At 33.9% G+C, this 24,909-nt stretch overlaps 1 protein-coding gene across 1 annotated transcript in view; it reads right to left on the bottom strand.

The window, feature by feature from the left end:
- The window catches only part of LOC140160016 (gamma-aminobutyric acid type B receptor subunit 2-like), a 176,161-nt gene that overhangs the window by 128,624 nt on the left and 22,628 nt on the right, over positions 1-24,909 (bottom strand). Inside the window, 1 exon segment of the mRNA XM_072183284.1 lies at positions 24,026-24,523. Within this exon segment, the coding sequence (XP_072039385.1) occupies positions 24,026-24,523 (498 nt within the window).

A 24,909-nucleotide genomic window follows, 5' to 3' on the forward strand; every position in this document is an offset into this window, starting at 1 on the left:
GCACCTAAGCAATTAAAAACAAAACAAACATGTAAGCAATCATAGCATATCAAGCGCTTATACAGTAAGGCTGTATAAGTACACATTAAATCACATCTTCTCAATTTGTTCACGCGTATTTTAATGCATGTGATTAAAACACTCAAGTTAAGTTTAACACTCAAGTTCTCACACGTTCCTTTAAATACTCACCTGTATATCAACGCTAATTCATTGAGTTTTGTGAAATGTTTGACACAAGTGACAATAAGACAGTGATGATTGTGAAATTCTTAACAATGTGCCTTTTAATTAATTTGATATTGTTACAGCGACTTTTAAACACCAGTAACCTTAGTAATCTAATCAAACATTTTTTGAGATCTTCTGAAGACATGAAAACTACCTCAGGACAAAGCGCTTTTCCCCTTAAACATATTAAAAATTCATAACAATTATTACAATGCCAAGTTATCACCCATTATTAAGATAATGCTAGTCAATAGAAGCGCTTAGAGCGTCTTTTTAGGCAGAGTTATACGCTTTTATAATTCACATTACATTGCATTACATTTCATATTAATTTATTGAGTGGAAACATTATTGCAAAAAAATAAAACGACATCGCTTGAATTGGACACTTTTGTTACCAGATAAAAAAATCTCATTGTCAGAGTTAAATTAATTCTATTCAATATCAATTTAAATGTTGAGATTATTATATAAACATTATCTTAAAACTCACAGATTGACAAGAGAGGGGTTATAAATACCTACCTAAATGCAAGTTAAGAGTAAATTAATACAATTAAGGCATAATAAGTCGACCTGCAGATATGCCCATAATAATGATTGATTATGTTTTAGTGTTACGTGTGCACAAGGAAATTTAGTTACTAGTAAGTTTTATATAAATGAGCGTGTGGGTAACTATGCTGACTTATATTATGTTTGATTATGTGTATTTCGTGATTTTATGATTCATTTGGATATATTTATACGGTTAAGTTTGAACACTTCCATCGTTTTGTACAATTTAATGACAAAGGACAACACAAATTACGAAACAAAATTACCAAAAAATCTAATTTTAAATTATTGATTGCTTTCCAGAGATACTTTCACCATGTTAAGACGATACTTTCACCATGTTTCGGCAAATGTATCCATGTTCAAAGTAGGTAATGGTGCCTCCAACGGACGAGGTACAAAAACACACCAAGGATCGAAGGATGATACAAGAGGATACCTAGAATATATAAAAATAGAAAGATTCGAGCCATGTATACCAAGTTGGTGTGGGGAACAAGACAACGACAAGATAAAAACAATGCAATAGGTAAACCAGAATGGTGTACACTGTTGCTGCACTAGTAAAAATCCAAAACCACAGGGATAGTAGACAAAGTTAACAAAAATACAACCGACGTTTCGAGCAGACAAATGTATATATTGATATTTTGCTTGCTACCTTGATTTCATTATTTGCAATAATTTGATTATTTTTGTGCTTGCTAATCAGTTGTAACTACATTCAATTCTTTGCTGTATATATATTTTTGTTGTTTGTCCCTGAGGAATGGTAGTTTATCTGCTCGAAACGTCGGTTGTATTTTTGTTAACTTTGTCTACTATCCCTGTGAATTTGGATTTTTACTAGTGCAGTAACAGTGTACACCATTTTAGTTTACATTTTGCATTAGTTTCTATCTTGTCTTTGTCTTGTTCCCCACACCAAGTTGGTATACCTGGCTCGACTCTTTCTATCCATATTCAGCTAATAATAATTGTAAAGTCACATTTTCTTTATTATTCCGACTATGAATAAAAGAGAATGCATCTTAATACAATTATTTGTATAGTATTCATTTCATTAAGTACTCAAATACTCTTATAGCATTAGGTTTGTGAGTTCGTTATCATCGAAAGATGCAGTAGTTAAATGCACTTTGTCAACAAGACCTAAATGAAATAGACCAGCCATTGGAGCATGATTATATGAAATATTAATGTATTTACCTTTATATAATTCTTTATAGCTTTCCCTTTGAGACAGTGCTACATCAGTTAGGTGATTTCTTATAAACATGACCTTGGTGGAATATAAATGCATCCATATTAACAGACTGTTCAATATGCAGATAATGAAAATGATAATGAAAAGGAAATAAAGCACATGATTCTGTTATTGCGTAACCTTGAATATAGCTTTGTTATTGACATATTTAATTGTATTTCACTTCTTGATTTCTAACACCATAATGTTTTGTGATTATTCACAGTACTTTTATTACGGTTTATAAATGTGAGTCTCTTGCATTATACATGTTCCCCTAAGTAACACTTAATGGTTTTCAAAAATACATAATCTAATATAAAAATTAATTTACCATGATTCTAGCCAAAAGGAAAAAAGTAATACATTATTAATTTCAAAAATGCAGTGTTCTTCACAAGTATACACTTCGTGATTCCAAAAATAGCTGACAGTTTTATAAATATTCACTTTGCCATAATTGTTCGAGCAGAAAAACATAATTGGTGCTTGAATTATCATTTCATTACGTTTTATTTGATTTTATGATTCCAAATATAGCCGTAATTTATACAAAATAATATTGACATTGCTATTATTTATTTTCATGATTCGAAGCATCTAATGCCTGTTTTCGCAGCTTCTTTTAGGCGTATTCTCATTATGGGTTCACACATCATCATCTTTCAGGACAGAGTTCGTTAACGCTGGCATGGTTAAAAGTTGAGCTGTGAGGTTAAATAGAGATTAAGGGACTGTGCCATTGAAAATGAGAGCATTTGGATCATAGTGTCTTGAAGAAAACCAAAGGATATGACCATACATATTAGCTATAATCTAGAAGAAACCGTCAAGGAATTTAATCATGCACTAGCTGCAGCAAGCAGCAAATCTGCAATTTGGGGCTTATACGAAGCAGTATCGGCTAACCGAGCTGAAATTGCAATATTTGAGCTACAACACTTGAGGATCTGTCTTAACTTTTGACACTGCTAATGCAAGTTTTCTACAACCTTTTAAAAAGTGAGTTAGGTGTTGTTAGCATTATAATACTCGCTTCTCTATCACCGTACCGCATCGACTTTACTTCTTATAACACTGAACGGCTCGCAAGTTTGTGGCATTATGTCGGGTTAATATATACAATACAATTACAGATACAGAATTATCTTTCTAATATTATCGAGTGAATAAAATACTTATAATAATAATTCTTTATATTTATCATGATAACTAAATCATTTTACAAATGAAGGGGTGGGTGTAATAAAGTCCTAACCCACCTAAAACGCATGTTCCTGGTTTCGCGATAAGTTGTTTTTTGACCAAGTACATGAGAATTTCCATAAGTAAAGTATACAAGCATAAAGTATAGGATTTCTTCAATAGACTAACTGTTTTGTTGAAATCATTCGTACAATTTTTACACACAAACCGGTCACTTGTAAATTAGTGGGTTAGGACCTTTTTGCCCCCAAGAATTCCACACTAGTTTCTAGAACTACTTATGAGATGGATATTTCTTTGAAAACAATATCGAATCTAGTCGTTGTTGATGTAAGAAACACATTCTCAGTGATTCCAAATCAAAATTGTTGTTCATATAAAATCTAGGACCCCAGGTTTAAAGTCGGTAGCAATATAGTGCTAACCCAAATTTCTTTTAAAAAAAAAAACAGGGAACATAACATAGCTGTAATCATGCCAATAAGTTCATATTGGTGAAAAATTACACATTATTTTAATAAGTACAATATAAGGATTACTTTTTATAAAAATGGATTAAGTAGTTGTCCAATCTATATGTTTTAACTGCAACTGATTTGAAACCAATAACAGTGCACCGAAAAAAGGGGGAGGGTTAGGACTATATTACACCCACCCCTTCAAATATTAAACAAATGGATTGTTATGTAAAAGACGCAGTCATATGTCATTTTTATTGAGCTACAATACCGGATTCCATTCTTTTTCTTTCCTTTAAACACATTGAATGCAATAAACGTAGAGGCTTTGTATACCTCAATAGCGAATCGACCAATTCCTTCACATTGAGTTGTTCGTATGTTTCCTGTTACAAGAACCTTTAACATTATTGCACAAAAAGAAAGGCGATCCTTTAAATGATATACCTTAAGGGCAGTCGAACGAGTGCTTATAAATGTAATGAAATTTATTTGACAGTGGTCACTGTGACTTTTAAATGGAAAACGTTTCTCAAGGCGTGCTATCAATGTGAGCTGTGCTTAAGAGGATGTACACCATTCAATGCTGGGCTTTGATAAGCACAGTGTGCAACATTGGCGTTTTGACATTACCAGAATACTAGGTTACTTCTCCAAACTTCAGTGCATGTTCAGTTTAGTTCAGTTCAGTTTGGTCTACTTATATTTTCTTTGTAGATACAATTATGTACAGATTTTTACCATTTCCGCGCCCCTGATTCCATTTTTACTCTACCTACAACAAATGGAAACAGATATTAAAACAAAATTTTCTCACAAGCTAGATACAACCCTGGATTATAATCGTGGAAATAAAAACAAAATGTGGTACTTCTTGTAGAGGCTGAGATTTGTGAGGAATCAAGTTTTTTCATTTATTACAAAACACCAGCGTAATAATAGTAACAGAACCCTTTGCTAATGTTTATTTTTCTATGAATGTCAATCACGTTCGATAAACATTGCGTGGACAGTTTTATTTAAAGTCTGAGGAGATCAATTCAAAATATACTGCGCCAATAAAGTATCCTTACACTTAAAAATAATCACGAATTCAAAACTGAACAATATTGGAGTAAATTTTCTTTAATAGATGCACTATCTAATCCTGCACATTATGACATCACATTGAATCCAATGTGACCTCTAGAAGTAAAGTTACAAGCAATTGAATAGACGAGGGTCCAGTTTTAAAAATGATAAACTGGCCTATACAAGGCGCAAAAAGATTCCAACAAGCAAAACAAAGAGACAACGCAGTTTCTGAAATGAAGCGTGATTTAAAGCAGTTTTATTTCAGTTTTACTTCTCTATATTTTCATAACTTTCATTTTATTTGTCAGTTCTTTTGTTTCAGTTTTCTTTTTGTTCCTTTTGTTTTAAATTAAAGCCAAACGCATAAGTTAGCCATTCACCACTCTCAAACCAGATGTCTCGTCTGTGGAGTTTTGAATAGGCCAGTTTGTCACTTTTAAAACTGGACCTTCGTCTAATCAAATACTTGTAACTTTGCTTCTTGAAGTCACATTGGATTCAATGTGGTGTCATAATGTGCAGAATTTGATAGTGCATCTATTAAAAAAACAAATTTACCCCAATATTGTTCAGTTTGGAAATTGTGATTATTTTTCCAAGTGTAAGGATACTTTATTGGCGCAGTATATAAACCTATTATACAAAACACATTATTAAATGTTCTTACATTGCTTGCACAAGACATAGTGTATTATCATTTCATAACGTTTTCATTCCATATTAATATGTGATTGTACCGTGTTTATTATTAGAAAATACGTATGAACTAGGTCGGCCAAAATTGAGCAATTTAAAATCATTTAGCAATAAAACGTTATAGTTTCTTCAAGATATGGAGCACCGAGCAAATGAAATTTGCTTATCACAGTTTCCACTTCTCTTTCACAACATTTTATATCATGATTTGAATCTTCAGGCGATACAATGTTTATGATCACAACAACAATTCAATCAATGAGTAGTATAACCCATTGGAACTCGATCGTGATGAGAAACCAGCGCTACGGTTTGGAATTACTTTAATACCCTAACGTTAAGCTCTATATTTCAACACACGCAAATGGCAGCGGATTTGTATGTCATTTTATTATAACCGGGATTACCCCGGAACTAACAGAGCATTGCTAGACAATTTTGTTTTAGGTGAAATGTTTGTTTTACTCTAAGCTAATAATTTGACTTTAAATATACTGAATTCCCTACCAATATTTAAATTAAACTTGTCTGTATCCTTAGATAAACATACCCATATCAGAATGAAATGGTTTAAGCATTTGATCAATACAACACTAGCTCACACGCTATTACGTCATTCCACTGTGTTATTGTCATAATTATTTGACGATATAGTTCACCGAGCTGTCCCTAAGAAATATTACATCGCGATAAGACATTTAGAATGTCAAGGAGATGTTTAAGGTCACTATAAGTTTAGTAAATAGGCTAATATTTTAAATCTCTAGACCTATTATAGTACGTCTCAATATTTCACTTCATCTGCAAAATGTACAATAGAGGCCTTGCATGTGACGTATCATCCCGTAAATATGGTGAACTACTCAAATGCATTCAACAAAAGCATGATTGCAATCTACCGTGACAGTTCGTCTCACCCACATAACCCTGCACTACGATCAAATAGGTTGGTTCAGGTTCAAATTCTTTGTTTGGAGCCAATAGATAAAAGAATGCAGGGCCTCTATACATTTGTATAAAGAAACACGCTTTAGCATTTATTAAATAAAAGCTGGTAACTGATAGCTGCTACTTTGAGTCTCATCTATTCATGTTCCACATTGAAGTCATGACCCCAGCAAACACAAAAACGTTTTAAAAACGTTTTAAATAAGTTATATTTTGGCTTTTGGTTTAGGTAAAAACGTTTTAATAACATTAAAATGTCGGGTTATATAAAGGTCATGATAACGTTTTAAAACGTTTTGTATGAAAACACACTACAACAATATTTTTAAATGTTTTCAAAAAACGTTATTGTAAACTATTTTGCAAACATTTTTGCCAAATATTGTGTCAATACTTAAATAACATTATGTTAAAATATTTGAACCCAGCAAACACAGAAATGTTCTTAAAATGTTTTTTCAAAACCTTTTAATAACATTTAAATGTCGGGTTATATAAAGGTCATGAAAACGTTTTTAAAACGTTATTGAAAATATTGTGGGCAAACGTTTTTCGCAAAATATTTTTTCAACCCCAAAATAACATTTTGTTTAGAATGTTTTGTATCAAGTTTTCAAGAATGTTTTTAGAATGTTATTAAAACGTTTTATACCCTTTATATAACCCGACATTTAAACGTTTTCTGTAAAATGTTTTTGTTTGCTGCGCAGTAGATTATCAAAAAATGTTTTTTAAGTTTATAAAAACGTTTTATACTCTTAATATACCCTTTATATAACCCGACATTTAAACGTTTTCTGGCAACCTTTTATAACCTTTTGCGAATGATGTCGAAAACGTTTTGTGTTTGCTGGGGACACTAGACATGCTTCCGTTTACCCTTTGTATTTTAACGGTAGTAAATGGGTTTCTTAAGTGTTTGTTTATAAATGGGCGTGTTTATAATACAAATGAATGAAATCAGATCGCGTCAAAAAATAAAAAGCAAAATGAGGCTAAGCTAGGAATCGAACCCGAGTCCTTTCTCGAAGCGTATATCAAACCACAATGATATGGAAAATGAGTGATTTAAATCTTTGATATCTTGGAAAAATAAATTAATACTGCACTTACCGTAATAACCACAACAACAATAACAATAATAAGATGAATGAAATAATTTTTCCACTTCCAATTTGGTTCTATTTGCTGGCTACTCAATTCCTGTCAACCAACTATGGTAAAAATAGCATGTAATGTGGACGAGTCCATGCACAAAGTCATTAAATGCCGGATTCTAAATAACATCTAAAAGAAAAGGGCAAAGCATAAAGTAGACAATATTTCACACCCGCTGCCGCCATTAATTCACAATGAATTTGAAATTAATACAATCCTCTTTGTTTGGTCATGTATAGAAGTGTTAAATCGAATTTTACTTGAATTTCGCAACAGCTTTACTTGTTAGCTGCGCAGATATTATTTGAAAATCAATCATTCAAAATTTGTATTTCCAAGATTGTTAAAGATTCGTGATCGCCCATATGAATTATTTTCAAACATCCCTAATATCTTCATAGTGGTTCTTTTTTCAGATTTTAATAACTCTTTATCATCATGTAAAGCTTGCATTAAAAATAAATCTACGCAATATTACATGCACTAAACAATGCGGAATAGCATATAAGAGCAATTTGAAATTAAATGCGGCAGTAAGTCAATAAGTCATGCATGATGGCAAGAACTTTCACGGTATCATGACTGCGTAAGAGTGATTTAGCAGTCTCGGTCTTTATTAAAATATAGAAATCTGTTCCCAAATGAGATGATATCTAAATATAAAACAACACCTAAATATTTAATTCACGCGACGGGTAAATAAGTTTCATAAATATTCATTGTTTGTTTGATACTTAATTGGGACTTCAAAACATGCTGGTACATAATTGCACTTTTATAGATACATATTTGCTTATTCCAAATACCAGTTTCAACCTGATCATCAAATTCGAATTTATAGATAAAATATCGACCAAGCGATGTGTAAAATTAATATTGAAATAAATCCAAATGGCACCCACTACAGGTAGTATCACATGCTACCAAAGATGAAATACTGTCTATTCTATGCACTTGAGTACAGAATCTCATGTCAACAATTTACATTTCTCCGTAGAGATGATAAAAGGGAAGATATCTAATTTAAATTGTAACTGAATTTAATTGGATCTACAATGAATTTTAGGCATGATTGGCGGTATTCTCAAAAGGTGTTTATTTGCAAGATAAAACTGTAAATGATATATCTGAAAGAACTTTACCGTCGGAAATTGTCTTTTTTAGTACTGTAATTCCAGAACCAAATAAGATTGAATAATTTATGCATGTAAAATAAGACAGCTTTCATACTTTTTTGTTGTCTGAATTTTGAATATTGACTGTTTGGTTTTTGTTTTTGTTTTTATTAACGGCATCTTTATAGAGGGTAGCCCAGATCAGTGAACAAAGCACTGCTTTCCACTGGGGCCCTCTTTTCATATTAAAATACACAGAGATACAAAGTTATAAAAAAATATACAAATATTGAAAAATAAAATGTCCTTAATCTTAAATTACAAAGCACTTAAAATACCATGAAAAACTGGTTCTATGGCAGTTCATTTTTAATCTTGTTCACGGATTGAATGAATACAGCATTCCATAACCTGTACCGGAAGTATCAAGTACTTGACATTCAGTTGTATTAGGCATGGAGGGTTGAAAATGCGCGCACATTATTTATGATTCAATGAGGTGTGATTGTCAAAATCCCAGAACAGAGGGGGGATTAATTTTCCAAATTGTGTGGTATAGCTGCTTTATCACGCAATGACATATAATGCCGCTCCGTTTCGTAGTGGCTTCTATATCACGCAATAACATATAATGCCGCTCCGTTTCGTAGTGGCTTCTATATCACGCAATAACATATAATGCCGCTTCGTTTCGTAGTGGCTTCTATATCACACAATAACATATAATGCCGCTTCGTTTCGTAGTGGCTGCGTTATCACGCAATAACATATAATGCCGCTCCGTTTCGAAGTGGCTGCTTTATCACGCAATAACATATAGTATGCCGCTCCGTTTCGTAGTGGTTTCTATATCACGCAATAACATATAATGCCGCTCCGTTTCGTAGTGGCTGCTTTATCACGCAATAACATATAGTATGCCGCTCCGTTTCGTAGTGGCTTCTATATCACGCAATAACATATAATGCCGCTCCGTTTCGTAGTGGCTTCTATATCACGCAATAACATATAATGCCGCTTCGTTTCGTAGTGGCTTCTATATCACGCAATAACATATAATGCCGCTTCCTTTCGTAGTGGCTTCTATATCACGCAATAACATATAATGCCGCTTCGTTTCGTAGTGGCTTCTATATCACGCAATAACATATAATGCCGCTTCGTTTCGTAGTGGCTGCTATATCACGCAATAACATATAATGCCGCTTCGTTTCGTAGTGGCTGCGTTATCACGCAATAATATAATAATGCCGCTTCGTTTCGTAGTGGCTTCTTTATCACGCAATAACATATAATGCCGCTTCGTTTCGTAGTAGCTTCTATATCACACAATAACATATAATGCCGCTTCGTTTCGTAGTGGCTACGTTATCACGCAATAACATATAATGCCGCTTCGTTTCGTAGTGGCTTCTTTATCACGCAATAACATATAATGCCGCTTCGTTTCGTAGTGGCTTCTTTATCACGCAATAACATATAATGCCGCTTCGTTTCGTAGTGGCTTCTATATCACGCAATAACATATAATGCCGCTTCGTTTCGTAGTGGCTGCGTTATCACGCAATAACATATAATGCCGCTTCGTTTCGTAGTGGCTTCTATATCACGCAATAACATATAATGCCGCTTCGTTTCGTAGTGGCTGCGTTATCACGCAATAACATATAATGCCGCTTCGTTTCGTAGTGGCTTCTTTATCACGCAATAACATATAATGCCGCTTCGTTTCGTAGTGGCTTCTATATCACGCAATAACATATAATGCCGCTTCGTTTCGTAGTGGCTGCGTTATCACGCAATAACATATAATGCCGCTTCGTTTCGTAGTGGCTTCTATATCACGCAATAACATATAATGCCGCTTCGTTTCGTAGTGGCTGCGTTATCACGCAATAACATATAATGCCGCTTCGTTTCGTAGTGGCTTCTATATCACGCAATAACATATAATGCCGCTTCGTTTCGTAGTGGCTTCTATATCACGCAATAACATATAATGCCGCTTCGTTTTGTAGTGGCTGCGTTATCACGCAATAACATATAATGCCGCTCAGTTTCGTTGTGGCTTCTTTATCACGCAATCACATTATAGTATGCCGATCCGTTTCGTTGTGGCACTAAAATAATTCGCAATTATATTTCTGACGGTACAGTTCTTTCAGAGACACTTTTATCTGCACTAGGTACATATATATGTACTCTAGAGATGTTTGCAAAGTTCGGATCTAATGTCGAGCTACTAAATTAAATCTGTCGCAGATACGCACAGAAGAAGATAAATATTTTGGTAACATTGTTTAACGTTATCACCTTTTGAGAATATCGCCAGGTATTTTTAAAAGTAATATCATATATTTAAAATAAATGAAAATAACATTGGTGATTTGCATGCTCCAATACCTATACATTGGCTGCCAAAGAAATTTTAAACATTTGCTTGTCATTGTTTTATGTAAGGTACTTATAGTATCATAATCTCAGTTAGAAGTACAATCAATTCTAAACGTACGAAGAGATTCTAAACGTACCTTCATCTTAAATATGCTTAAAGGTGCTGGCTTGCTAGACATGACACTTTTATTGAACCACAATAGAAGGGTTTTTGTATTTAAAAAATGAAAAGCTAGCTGTAATTACACTGTCACAACACTAAATATAACTATTTTAAACTAAATTCGGGCTACTGCAACTATGACCAATTTAACTGTTGGGAAAAAAAAAACAGAAAACAAAACAACACTCGTTTCATAGAAAACAACAAAACAGATTTTACCCAACATTTGAGTTTTTTATAGCTTGTCCAATGTTGAGTCAAAATTGCCTGGTGATTTTATACTTTGTATAAAAGAGGATGTTCAAGTGCACTCTAAATTAAATGCCTTTCCGAAACTTCAAATATTACCTGCAATACTGAGTATCGTCTGGGAAAGTACGTGATCGGTTAACAATATCAGACGTAGAATAACTAGGTTATCAGTATACAAATATTGAATGTTAATGAGTTCAATGGTAAGATTATTTCCATGAGGTGAAATATGGACTGTTCCATTCAACGAGGCTTTTTTTTTTTATACAACTCATATAAAATAAGTCCCTTTCTTCCACTTAATTTCATAAATCACCAGGAAAGCTAAATAAATTTTAATAAATCTAAATTTATATTTATTTTAGAAACAACACCCGCACCTCACATGCGCATCTATAATTGGCGAGTCGACGTGGAAACCTCGCGCTATACGCTCTCGCGTCTGTCAGCGTTGCTGTAGTAGCTCCGCGTCAGTGCAATGCAAAAATGACTATTGCACTCGCGCGGAGTGCAATAGCTGGCGCCTAAAAATAGCAGAAATAATCAATAGTAATTGGCCAATCAAATGTAAAGAAACTTTGTATGAGTTATATAAAATGAAACATTACGTTTGCCTGATTTTTACGTAGTAGTCAGCAATAAAATGTAAATAATTTGATATTATTATAATAATATCGAAATGATTCACGGTTGTTTGATGGTATGTAAAACAGGGTCATTTTAAAGAAAAATTGAACAATGATGGCGCTATATATTTGAAACCTTGTTTGCGTCTTTACAAGGGGTTGACACTTGTAAACTTTTATTAGAATATCAGCAAACAGACTAACAAATGACAAGGGAATTTTCAAAAAAACTTTTGTTATGAAATGTAAGGTATAACTCATATTATTTGGCAATTTAAATAAGAATGATATATGTAAATAGCGCCCTCAATTTACACACAAATGTACAGTTTATAGAATTAGAATTACCACAAAAATGCAGAAAAAGATAATAATAATTTGATACAGATACGAAAATCTTTGTTAAAATTGCTACAAAATACATGTGTATATACCGTTTATTAGTGTGATAGCTGTTGGTACTATTCTGGTCTATAATGGAACATTATAATAATGTTTTGTTAAAAAATTAATAAATGATCACATCAAACAACTGTGGATTGATAGTAACCAGAACTGTCAAGTTGTCACGACTCCACCTCAATTGACGCTTTATTCCCAAGCGGAAATGAAACACGATGAAACAATTATTACCAATTTATTATCTCCAATCGTTACAGTTGATGAGTCCAAACGTTATTCAATTCATCCAATGCCACCTATTATTTATTTGAATAATTTTGTAGTCAATGTTTATTTTTATTAAAATTAAATACATCATACTGTAATGATTTTATTTAGTAATTTCATTTACCGATTCTACCTTCGTCAACATCTCAAAAAATTTATAAACGTTTATTTGAAATCATGAGACTAGAATCATTCATTTAATCTGTAAAAATTAACCCCAAACCAGATATGCCCAAACAAACTTTTTGTGACATTTGTGATAATTTTGACTGTGAGCCAATGCTTTTACATTATTGTAATAGTTTTAACCAAATATCCAAAGCAAAATGTCAATGACATAACAGTGAACATTATTGATTTTTTGTAACACTGTCAATGTCTATTCCTCTCAGTAGCATAGCCAAGAGGCAAGGGGCAATTGTTCCCCTGTGAGAAATATTGCTTAGCCCTTGGCCCGTGAGATGCTGGCCGCCCTGATATTTATGATTTTAGACCTTTTTTGACAATTTTCGTAAAAGTGTCCCCCTCTTGAAAATGACCTTGCCCGCCTTTACCCTCTCTGAAAACGTACGTCGCTGCTTCTTCTGGATTCCGTTCCACCATTGTTCCTCTTATATCCCTCAATCCTCTATCTCTGAGATTCAAGACTTAAAGGGGTACTACACCCATGTGGTAAATTTGTGACTATTTTTGCATTTTCCCAAAAATAATTACACACTGGTAACAAAAGTTATGTATATTATTGGGGCAAGGAATCCAATTACTACACTGAAATTTCAGTGAATTAAGACAAGCGGTTCAGTATATATGATAGGAAACGAGGTACATCCTAGCGGTACCTTATTTCTGATCATAAATAACAAACCGCTCGTCTTGGGTCACTGAAATTCCAGTGTAGTAATTGATGCCTTGCCCTTATAATATACATAACTTTTGTTACCACTGTGTTATTAGTTTTTGAGAAAAATGCAAAAATAGACACACATTTATCGAGGGGTGTAGTACCCCCTTAATGTCATACCGACACGTAAATTATACAGCGAAAACTTCTGTCTAATACCCACGGGTGATACAGATGTCCTTCAATAGATATCGTCTGGTTATGCTAAAACGAATGAGACGACTAGTATTTATGGTTTTATTTACTTTATTTAGTAGCTGAAGTTTTCATAGGATGATTGAAATGATCGTTTTAATCTTAAATAAATTTAAGGAAATACGTCAGTATGTACCATGTCTCAAGTACACGTGGGCACTGAAGTACGTTGGCATTTTCCAGTGTATTTTCGTAACTTGTAACTAAGATGAACTTTTACATCACTGTCTTTGATAGATACAATAATAAATTTTCCATAATCGTAAAGAAATGTAAACACCATGTATAACATATCTTGGTTTTTTTTATATACAATTGACCTCGAGCTCAAATTAGGTGTTTTCTGTGTTTTTCCGTTCCTTTTTATTTCGTACCGATAAACTATTTCCGATATGCCGATTTGTGCAAAAAGCAGTAAGAGAGATCGAAAGATTAAGACATCAAACAAAGATTTTTTATTTATCCCAACATATTTTCATTATTAACATTCCTTTTAGTGCATTTCAATCAAACTTTGTCGGCGAAGCCGACACTACATTACAGGTTAGCGATTGCAAATAAATAAAAGTACTGATGTCTGCCAAATAGACGTTTCATCAATATCTTTACCTTCTCATGGGCTATATCCCACGATATGCTTTTTGTGCTTTTATCGAAAGCATTTTAATGATATTAAAATATCATGCCACGCGACCTTTCTACCAATATTGACAACTTCTTAATTAAAGAAATTAAAGTTATACTGCAAAGAAATTCCGTAGCAAATTTGAAAAAGTGATCGTCACCCATCCATGATTCTAACCCTTAGCTAATTATCACAATAGTTCCAGCTAAACCATAGTCTTAACTCTAATCTAATATACTTATATAATCCTAACTTCAAATCTAACTCTACGTCCTAACCTTTATTCTAACCCTAAAATCAATCTTAAGTATTGATAACATTTTGAACACAATTTAAACACTTCCTCTGCCAGATTAAATGCAGCAGACAAGAGATACGTGATCTCAGTCTTACCCTAAAACCTGACCCTAATCTTAACCTCTTGCGGTGGCGACAGTTATTCAAAAGTCACTTTTCTAATTTTGTTCTTGGGTAATTAGAGCACAGACATATTTAAATCAACCATTACAGAACGTCAATATAATATCCTTCATAAAACTACTATAGAATTAAGTTTATGAGAATTTCGTGGATTTTCCAGGTATTTGGCATTAACTTACGGCATTATAATGTGAAAGTTTGGGTTCAGGTAAATTCCAACTGAGTGAATAGGTGACATTAACTTCCGGCTTCAAAATAATGCAATTTTTATAGCGACATGAGATTAATCTTTAACCATTGTTTATACCTTAGTCCGGAGAAATTCATCGACGATCTATGCATACTCAAATCAAAGCATAAACGAATTAGGTACCTTTAAAATAACTTAACAATTACTTTGGATTATTCGATTATTATTTAAAGCCTTTCAGTTTTAGGATGTACAATGAATTAAGATTACACCCGAAAAGATATATTTTATCACTTTAACATTACGATTCACCCGCTTTTCCAATTTTAATACATAGAGAGGACTGGTCCCGTGTCAAATACGCTTATATCGATATTGTGCTTGTTTAGATGCGGTTGCGTCGGTGATAAATTAAACGTTAGATGGACCCTTTTCAAAATGTTACAATCAAGTTACATGACGTAGTAGGTAGCTACAGAAGAGGGTGGGGTGTTGACGAGTTTGGTTCCCTTGACTCCTGTCAATTTCTTCTCATTAGTTTAAAGCGGGACATTGCATGCCTCTGCTTATACTTTTTTGCTTACTTTTGTTGTCAAGACCCCTTTTTGACTGTACTAAATAGTAAATAATATATAAGCCTTCGAAGATTTGTCTTTTTGGAAAGGTAGATTTTCTGCAATCATCCCTCACACACCCTACATACAAAACATCTTACTCACGCCTCAGTTTAAACCAAGCATAATTTGACACACCATCAGTAACTAATATGCGAGTACGCGTATTGCTACAACTGTGGGTTACCATTATATTTATATTTTTTATACGAAGCTATCATTACGAAGGCAACAACATCAAATAATTCTGAGCCTGCCATTGAAATGAATATTGTTTATTCTGTTTCACTAATATCATACTATAATAACGGTAATTGTTTTCTACAAATGTTCTAAGTGCACAAAATACCTATTCAAGTTATTGGTTGTTCTAAAGAATAAACGACGAGTGATATAAACGATTTAAGAATACCTAAGGGTAAACACTTTAACTCCTACGCCCAAGCGTACGACCGGCCAACGATCTTAAGTATTAGAGATATCTAAAACTTGACGCATTGAGCTTTTTAAATGTGTCTGCTTTACCATTTTTAATGGCAATGATTATCAGCATGCACACATTTCTCGTTACCCACGGCGTGTATAAGTGTCCACCTTTGTGACAGAATATCGTCTGCTTTTAAAGATCAGAACTTTGAGGCGGCCATTATTTAGACAAACACGCTCTTTGTATATGAGCGTAATTAAGAAGCAATTTTTTTAATTTTATTTATTTATAACAATAGGCTAGAAAGCCAGGACAAACCCAATAGTGAAATCACTAAATTAAAGGGATGCCCATTACATCAAAAACAAAAACAAAATAAAAAACATAATTAGGACAAGGACAGGTGGAATGGAGAAATAAAAGGAGACCAAACGAAATGACTACACGAGGTGGAGACAAACAGCAGATTTAAAGGCTGGTAGGGAGGTGCTTTTGACAACATCCTCGGGCAGGTAGTTCCACAAGGTAGGAACATACGGATAAAAAGACCTTTGGCAGAGTGTGAGCCTTCGGAAAGGTGTATCAAGAGAGAGGCTGTTGAGATTGCGGAGAGTGGTCTTGGGGTGGGGCTTGAATGGATTGGGAGAAGAGCAGAGGTGGTTGAGGATCTTAAAAAGATGGCTAAGGGCAGCAATGTCACGACGCTTAGACAGGCTAGGGAGATTGCATTTACAGAGAAGATCTGCATGAGAGAGATTCCAGGATTGGAGAATGACTCTGCAAGCAAATCTCTGAGTGGACTCGAGCCTGTTGGTTAATGTGACATTTAATGGATGGAAAGTGATGCTGCCATATTCCAGAATTGGTTGGACAAGGGCTAAATAGAGCAAACGCCGGATAGTTGGTGAGGCCAATGGTTTTTCTGGCTTTCTTAGAGATGAAATTGACATGCTCATTCCAAGATAAGTTGTCAGAAATATGAATTTACATGATTACACTGTTATAATATAAAGTTCTCTCCAGAGCAGGTTTAACAACATTGATATACGCAAACCCATTCATATATGTAACGTCACATGTCAAAACCAGACACTTTTGGGCAGGTTATCAATTTTGAGGTTTTTACATATCTTAAATATAGAGATATTTTGCTCCACAACGCCGTTGTTCCCCAATCAAATCGTTATTGTATTATGAAATTGGAAATTGAGATTTCGGCCTTTAAAAATATTATTGACAATGTTGAGAGTAGCAATTACCTTGTAAAATGTCTCAAAAAATACAAGATGCCAGTTATATTCCGATCTGAAACTATCAGACAATATTCTAAATATTAATAACATCACAAATTCGCAACCAACACAAATTGTGAAAAATCACACCGGGTAGATTTTTGGCTATTTCTCCATTTACGATCCTGCCCAAAAGTGTCTGGTTTTGACATTGGACGTCACAAATGACGCTAAAGAGTAGTCCAATTCAAACAGGTGTAAAATCAGGTTTATTGTACGCATAGAAAAGGAAACGATATCACCATATTCAAAAGCAACGCACAGATCGCTGATACATGAAACTGCACATTGAAAACTTATGTGTAAGTATCTTATTTCATGTGTTTGATGCTTTACTGTACCCTTTCATTCTTTTTGTTCCTAAGCTGCTGTGAACCACTGAGTGGCCCATGTCGTTTTTCAATTAATGTGTCTAGGACTATAAGTTCTTGACCTATGTCACTCCTCATGGGCTATTGTCTACTCTAGCATTTTATAATAAAAAACAAACAAAACACACGATGCTATTATTTCCGAAGAGGCGAATGCTTGATTGGATATTATCTAGGGTGTCGTTAATGTATAACAAAAAACAAAGCTGGATCAAGCACGGATCCCTGGGGAACACATGATGTAACATCAACCCATGAAGAATGTTAGCCGTTGACTGAGACAACTTGCGAGCAGCGCTCAATCAACATAAAACTGAACACCTACAGAAATGCAGCTTGAAACAATGTGATGTAGTTTTGAGAAGTGGATCAAATCATCATATTTCAAACTGCCCGTGTATCGAGCCACAGCTGCCTTATTACACATATGCTATTTACACATTTGCAACGCCATGTGTAATTAGATATTAACAGCACTATTACATAGATCATTCTTCCTTTAAACATTTCGAAATTAGAATGCCTATTACAGGCTTTGTATACCTCAAAAGCGACTCTACAAACAGCTTCATATTGTGTTGTCTGTGACAAGAACCTTTAGCATTTAATTGTACCTTCAGGGCAGCCAAACGAGTGCTTAGGAGATCTTAATAAAATTCATTTGACGGTGGTCACCCTAACTTTCTCAAGGCGTATTAACAAAGTGAGCTGTGCTTAAGAGGATACATACCATTTCAAGCTAAGCTTTGTTAGGCATAATATGTGACACTTTATAGTATTAATTGCTCTTATACTTGGACACATTTACTGTTATGGTAATATTATATTGTCGGTGTTTTGAAACACCAGATTACATTTGTTCATTTATTTTGAACAACCCGTGACGTAGATTTCTTTTTGACATTTGGGTGAATGAAGTTGGAAGAAATTGAAATATGTGAATCTAGTATCTTTTGGTGACAGAATAAGTTTATGCTACAAATGCGCGGAAAGCGCCGGAAAAAATTGCCATATCGAAGCTAAAATGGTAAAATATGGTATTCGGCTAGTCTAACCCCGAACATGCGATAGGTCTCCCCAATTTAACTGAGATCGCAATTTTGGCAGCCGATCTCATGAGTAAAACACACAACCGCAAGCTAGTTTCCCGCCAAAAAGGATCAGATGTTCAGATCTGATGAAGTCCTCGGATCCAACGAGACGGATGAAACATTAATAAGTAAAATTGACTGTCAAGTAAACATTCACATTTGAACTAAAGAATTTTGCTTATCACATATCCTATTTCAGAACATTTCATATCATGATCTGAATCTACAGGCGATACAATGTTTATGACAACAGCAATTCAATCGATGAGTATTATAACCCATTGGAACTCGATCGTGATGAGAAACCGGTGCTACGGTTTGGAATTACTCTAATATTTTAAAGTAAAGCTCTATATTTCAACACACGCAAATGTCAGCGGATTTTTAGTCATTTTAATATATCTAGGACTACTCCGGAACTAACAGCGGAATCATAAACCATTTGTTTTCGTCGAAATGTTTATTTTACTCTAAGCTAATATTTTGACTGAATTCTGTCTACATTTTAATTAAACTAAGCTGCATACTCATGTGCGTAGGGGGCGGGGGGGGCTTTGGTAGCGGCCAAAAAGAAGAGGCAGCGGAAGAAGAAAAGGCGGTAAAAAGAATTATTAAAGAATAAAGGGCGGAAGAAATGGGACTATACATCAAATTTTCATATGCTGTTAGGTCGCTAGTGCCTATATTGTTTTTGTTCTTGGGTCAACCTTTTCGGGCTTTTACCCGGGGGAGAAGCGGCCACGGTACGCCACTGCATCCACATATCATGGATTAAGTATTTGATCTGATCAGTTTGATCAATACAATAGTATTTCACACGCAAACATTACTTTATAATTCAATATTTCTCTTCATTTTTCCCTCAATATTTCTCTTCATATCTAATATAACGTTGAAACCATTAATATATTATATTCTTCCTTTTGATCTGCTCAAATGATTTGGTTTGCTAGCTCACCCCATAAAACTTGATCCTCTCTAAAACCAACCCCAAAAGAAAATCTCTGAATCCCTAACCCCTAGTGTAATATTGAAAATTTACCTAGTAAACACAACTCTTAATTTTTATTTTGGGCTAAAATAGTGTATAATTGATGGGCTAAATAGTATATAATTGATGCCCACCATTTATGCCTGCAAAAATGTGTACATCTTTGTTCGCTCAGACAACTGTCCGTGATACGCCATTGTAAACTACTTGTTAAATCCGTAAAAAAAGAGATTTTTACAAAGACCACACTGATCTGCTCTCTATATATTTAATAGTTTTAAATGATCATTGAACATAAAAGAACAAGTTTCGTATACTTTGGAATTATTACTGCCACTCCGAGAGAGTAGGGTCATGATTCGATTTTAGGGTTAGGAATAGGGGTTATGATTAGGATTAGGTTCAGGATTTAGGGATTCAATCATGTTTCACCGATTAACAACGACTATGCGGCCGCGTCGTCTGCGTGGTTTATTTCTCGAGGGCAGCTTTACAGCTTTTAACTTGTAAGCGTGATACGCACACAGATTCCGGACATGACGAATTTTACGCGCTCACGCGTAACGCGGATGTGCGCTGGCGTTCGTGTATACGCTTACTGTAAAAGTGTGGATCCATCAGGGATTAACAACGGTTTAATAGCTCCTGCACAAGTATAGGAATAATTGTTGAATTATACATTAATGTCAGGATTGTGGTTGGGGTGGTGAACACCATTTAGAATCCAACTCTGTGTTCTATTAGCAGATTAGTCGTATTTTTATAACGATTTATAAAGGAATTTTAAAATTTGAAATAAAAATGCTATTGCCTTGTAAATCAAAAATTTGCTACTTTGGGCAGGTTTTGCTGATGTACATTTCAGAACAAAAAAGCATTTGAGTTTCTATTTGTCAATGTGGATTTATCTATTTGCTGCCTACTAAATTCCTGTCAACCAAATCTATTCACAACCAGACAAACAGTATTGAACAATGGGAACAAATTCATGCATAAAGTCATTAAATGCTGGATTTTGTTACGTGAACTACTTCTACAAAATTCCATTAAAAGAAAAGGGCAAAACACGAGGTATATAGAAAATGTTTCACACCCACTGCCGCTATTAATTCACAACGAATTTGAATTAATATGATCTTCTTTGTTTGGTAATGCAGTAGAAGTGTTAAATTTAATTTTACTTTTCAGCAGCTCTATTTTGTTAACTCCATTATTAATTGATAATCAATCATTACAATTGTAATTTTAGAGATCGTTTAAAAAGATCCGGGGAAAAGATTCATGATGGCTCATACAGATTTAGTTCAAACATGCCTACTAATATTCTCACAGTGGTTCTTACTTCTTAGACGTTTTTATCATGACTTTTCATCATCATAGTTTAATGTAAAGCTAGTATTAATAACCTACACGATATGGCATGCACCGAACAATGAGAAATAGCATATAAGAGCATTAATTTGAAATTAAATGCGTCGATGAGTCAATAAGTCATGCTTGATGGCAAGAACTTTCACGCTATCATGACTGCGTAAGAGTGATTTTGCAATCCCAGTCTTTATTTAATTTTGAAATCGGTTCGTTCGGGAATTGGAATGATATCTATATACTGTATAAAAACGTTTAAACATGTAATTCACTTACGTCGGAGTGTAAACAAGTTTCATAAAATAATTCATTGCTTTTTGATACTTAAGTGGGATTTCAACAAGCTGGTACATAATTGCACTTTGATCTTAATATTTTAATATTTCTGACAAATGTTCGTTTTTGACATACACGATGCTAATTCCAAATACCAGTTTGAACCTGATCAATAAATTTCTAGATTTAGAAATTCTAGATTTAAAGTTCTAATAATTCTGTCACATCGACCAAGCGATATGAAAAATAAATATTTAAGCACAGCCAAAAGGCTAGTAAAGATGAAATACTGCATATTCTGCAACAAATAATTATTAGTTGTCTCTAAAGAAGATAAACGCGAAGATATTTAATATGAATTTTAAGCGACGTTTATTTCTAAATTGTTTGCCGTAGAAACTCACTGGACAAGATGTTCGTTAAATTCATTTAAACTTAATAACATTATATTTTTAAACTTAATATCACATATTTAAAACAAATAAAACTAACATTGGTTAGTTGCCTGTTCCTATATCTATATTGACTACCAAATAAGTTTTCAACATTCGCATTGTACAAGGTGTATATTACCATAACTTGTAAAATTGGCGCTGGCTTTCTAAACCTGATATTTTATGGAATCATAACAGTAGATTTTTATGTTATAGATATGAACAGCTTGCTTTAAATACACTATTGCAACACTATTTTAACCCACAGTTGGACCTACTATGCCCAACTGTTGGATAAAAATATTCGTTGTATTAACAAAAACATCACAACAGAATGTAGTCAACATTTCAGCTGTTTATAGCTTACCTAACTTTGAGTCAAAACTTACCAGGTGTTTTTTTCCATTGTACAAAGGGGATACTTTGAACGTGTACTCCACACACAAAAACAAATTTCAAAACCCCAAATATTACGTGTAATATTAACTATCGTTAAATATTGCGTTTGACTAATTTAATAGCGAGCAATAAAATGTATATAAATGTTTTGATATCTTTGAAATAATATCGAAATATTTTCAGTAACAGAACCATTAAGTTGTCAAGATTCCGCTTCAATTGACACGTTATTGACCAGCGGAAATGAACCACGATGAAAAAATTACTACCGTTTGATTATCTCGAATCGTAACAGTTGATGAGTCCAAGCGGTATTCAATTCATCCAATGCCACCTAATATCGACCTATCTCTCGCGAGATGCTTACATATTGCTCGGGCTGGATAGAGTTTCACAATCTTAATTTGACCAATTTGTTCGTAACGAAATGACCTAAAAATCGAAAGCGTGCTAATTTCAATCCAGATGACGTAGTCAGTGTTCACTTATTTAAAAGGTAATCAATGTTTTCAACCTTATATTATTGTAATGGATTGATTAATAACATTAAACGACTTTGATTGATTGACATTAATAATTGTATACTGATAATTGAAGTATAATCACTCCAAAAAGGTAAAAATTTATTTGCAATCATAAAAGTGCTAATTACTGATGTTGCAAAATACCTAAAATATATAAATGTACGACGTATTTAAATCATGAAAATGAACCATTTAAGAAGTTTCTTCTTTTATGTTGTTGCTGCTATTTTAATTGTAAGAATTTGAGAACTTCCCATTACTTTAATTTTTAATATCGTTAGTTTTGTATAAAATATCAAAACAAAGACGTCAAGACCATGTCAAGGCCAATAAGTGAACATAATTAGTTTTTTGTAACTAAGTTAATTATGAATAGCAATGTCTATATCTAACCAACTAGATTTGTGCAACCTCCACCATAATTCCTCTTTTATCCTCTATCTCTGAGATTCAAGATTTAATGCCATAGCGACCCGTAAATTATACAGCGACAACTTCTGTGTAATACCCATGGGTGATACAGATGTCTTTCAAATAGACATTGTCTAGTTATTGTAAAACGATCAAGGCCACTACATGGTATGATTTTGCACATTTTACTTTGTTTACAAATCTGGGACCTCGGTTGAATCTCTAGCTTAATATGGTAAATTATTGTAAATTGCTGATTGGTTTTAATTTGAATCATCATTGGTTTCGCAAGCAAATTATGAATTGCAACGATCACAAGCTCCTGAATTTGAGGAGTGCTATTAAGAATACATAGTAGTTGTCTTATTTTGATAGGCACATAACTCTCAAATATATAATGTTACGTTTCCACTCTTGGAATCCAAACTATTATAATCATTAGCACCTTTTCACGGAGCAGCAACAGAAACAAACAACAGAAACAAGCAAATTATAATATGAATTCCACAAACCCATATTCGTCAAACAATGAATGTGTATTATTATATTTTGTTTGTTTATTACAATAAAATAAAAACTCGGTAAAAACCGCTACCTGAGATTGCAGAAATTATATTTTAATCTACATTAGTTATCCAAAACATTTTTTGCTTGAATCTATCTATATTCAACATGAGCAAAGAACTGAAATTTCAAACATACCTGCGTATCATTGTAATACATAAGAAGACGGTAGCCTGGTATAAACTTCTGGTTATTTATATGTTCCAATGCTAGACACGCCGCTTTCAGGTTACTCCGTCCATTTTTGGAAAACGACGTGGTTGAAGATAGTGGAAATAATCCGCCTATATAGATATCCTTCGTATCGGATGACTGTTGTCCGTCAGAAGTTGTTTTCTTTTGTCCATTATGACAATAATCAATAGAACACTGAGGCTTAGGGCATATTTCCATTTGGCCAGAAGCAAAATCCTCCCTGCTTTCTGGCTCACAACATTCTTTATATTTAATTGATTCTGTGATGGGTTTTGGACTTGTTTGACTATTTCCATCTTCCGCACAAACAATAACAACACTTTGTGAAGCAAAAATGTACAGTATGACGAAATGGACGGTGCTGAATAAAAAAGACGTGTAAAATAAACCTCTCTTCCATCGACTTTTTCGTGAGGTATGTAAGACAGCCATCGTCACTGCCTGAAAAATACAAGCAAAGAAATCATTAGCTTGTTCAGCTAGCAGGCGAGTAGCCTAACAAGACAGCGAAAAACGGTTAACGTAAAGAGGTGTCTCATCACCGCTGCGAACACTACTTCACTTAACCACGTGCTCAGAGAGAATGAAAGCTCACTCGTTGATTTGAGAGCTCGGCGGAGCAGATTGACAATTTGCCTATATACTACTAGCTATACAATCGACGGAACTCGCTAACGTGCGGCTAAACCATAATTTTGAACGGGGAGTATTAAAGGTTGTCGTGTTACTTTGTCTCTCTATCTTTCTCTGTATCTCTCTCTATCACTTTCTCTCATTTCTGCATTTATGAATATCACACAACTTTCTATTTGTGCAATAAACATGAT

The sequence above is a fragment of the Amphiura filiformis genome, chromosome 9, assembly GCF_039555335.1.
Source record: "Amphiura filiformis chromosome 9, Afil_fr2py, whole genome shotgun sequence".
Lineage (NCBI taxonomy): Eukaryota > Metazoa > Echinodermata > Ophiuroidea > Amphilepidida > Amphiuridae > Amphiura > Amphiura filiformis.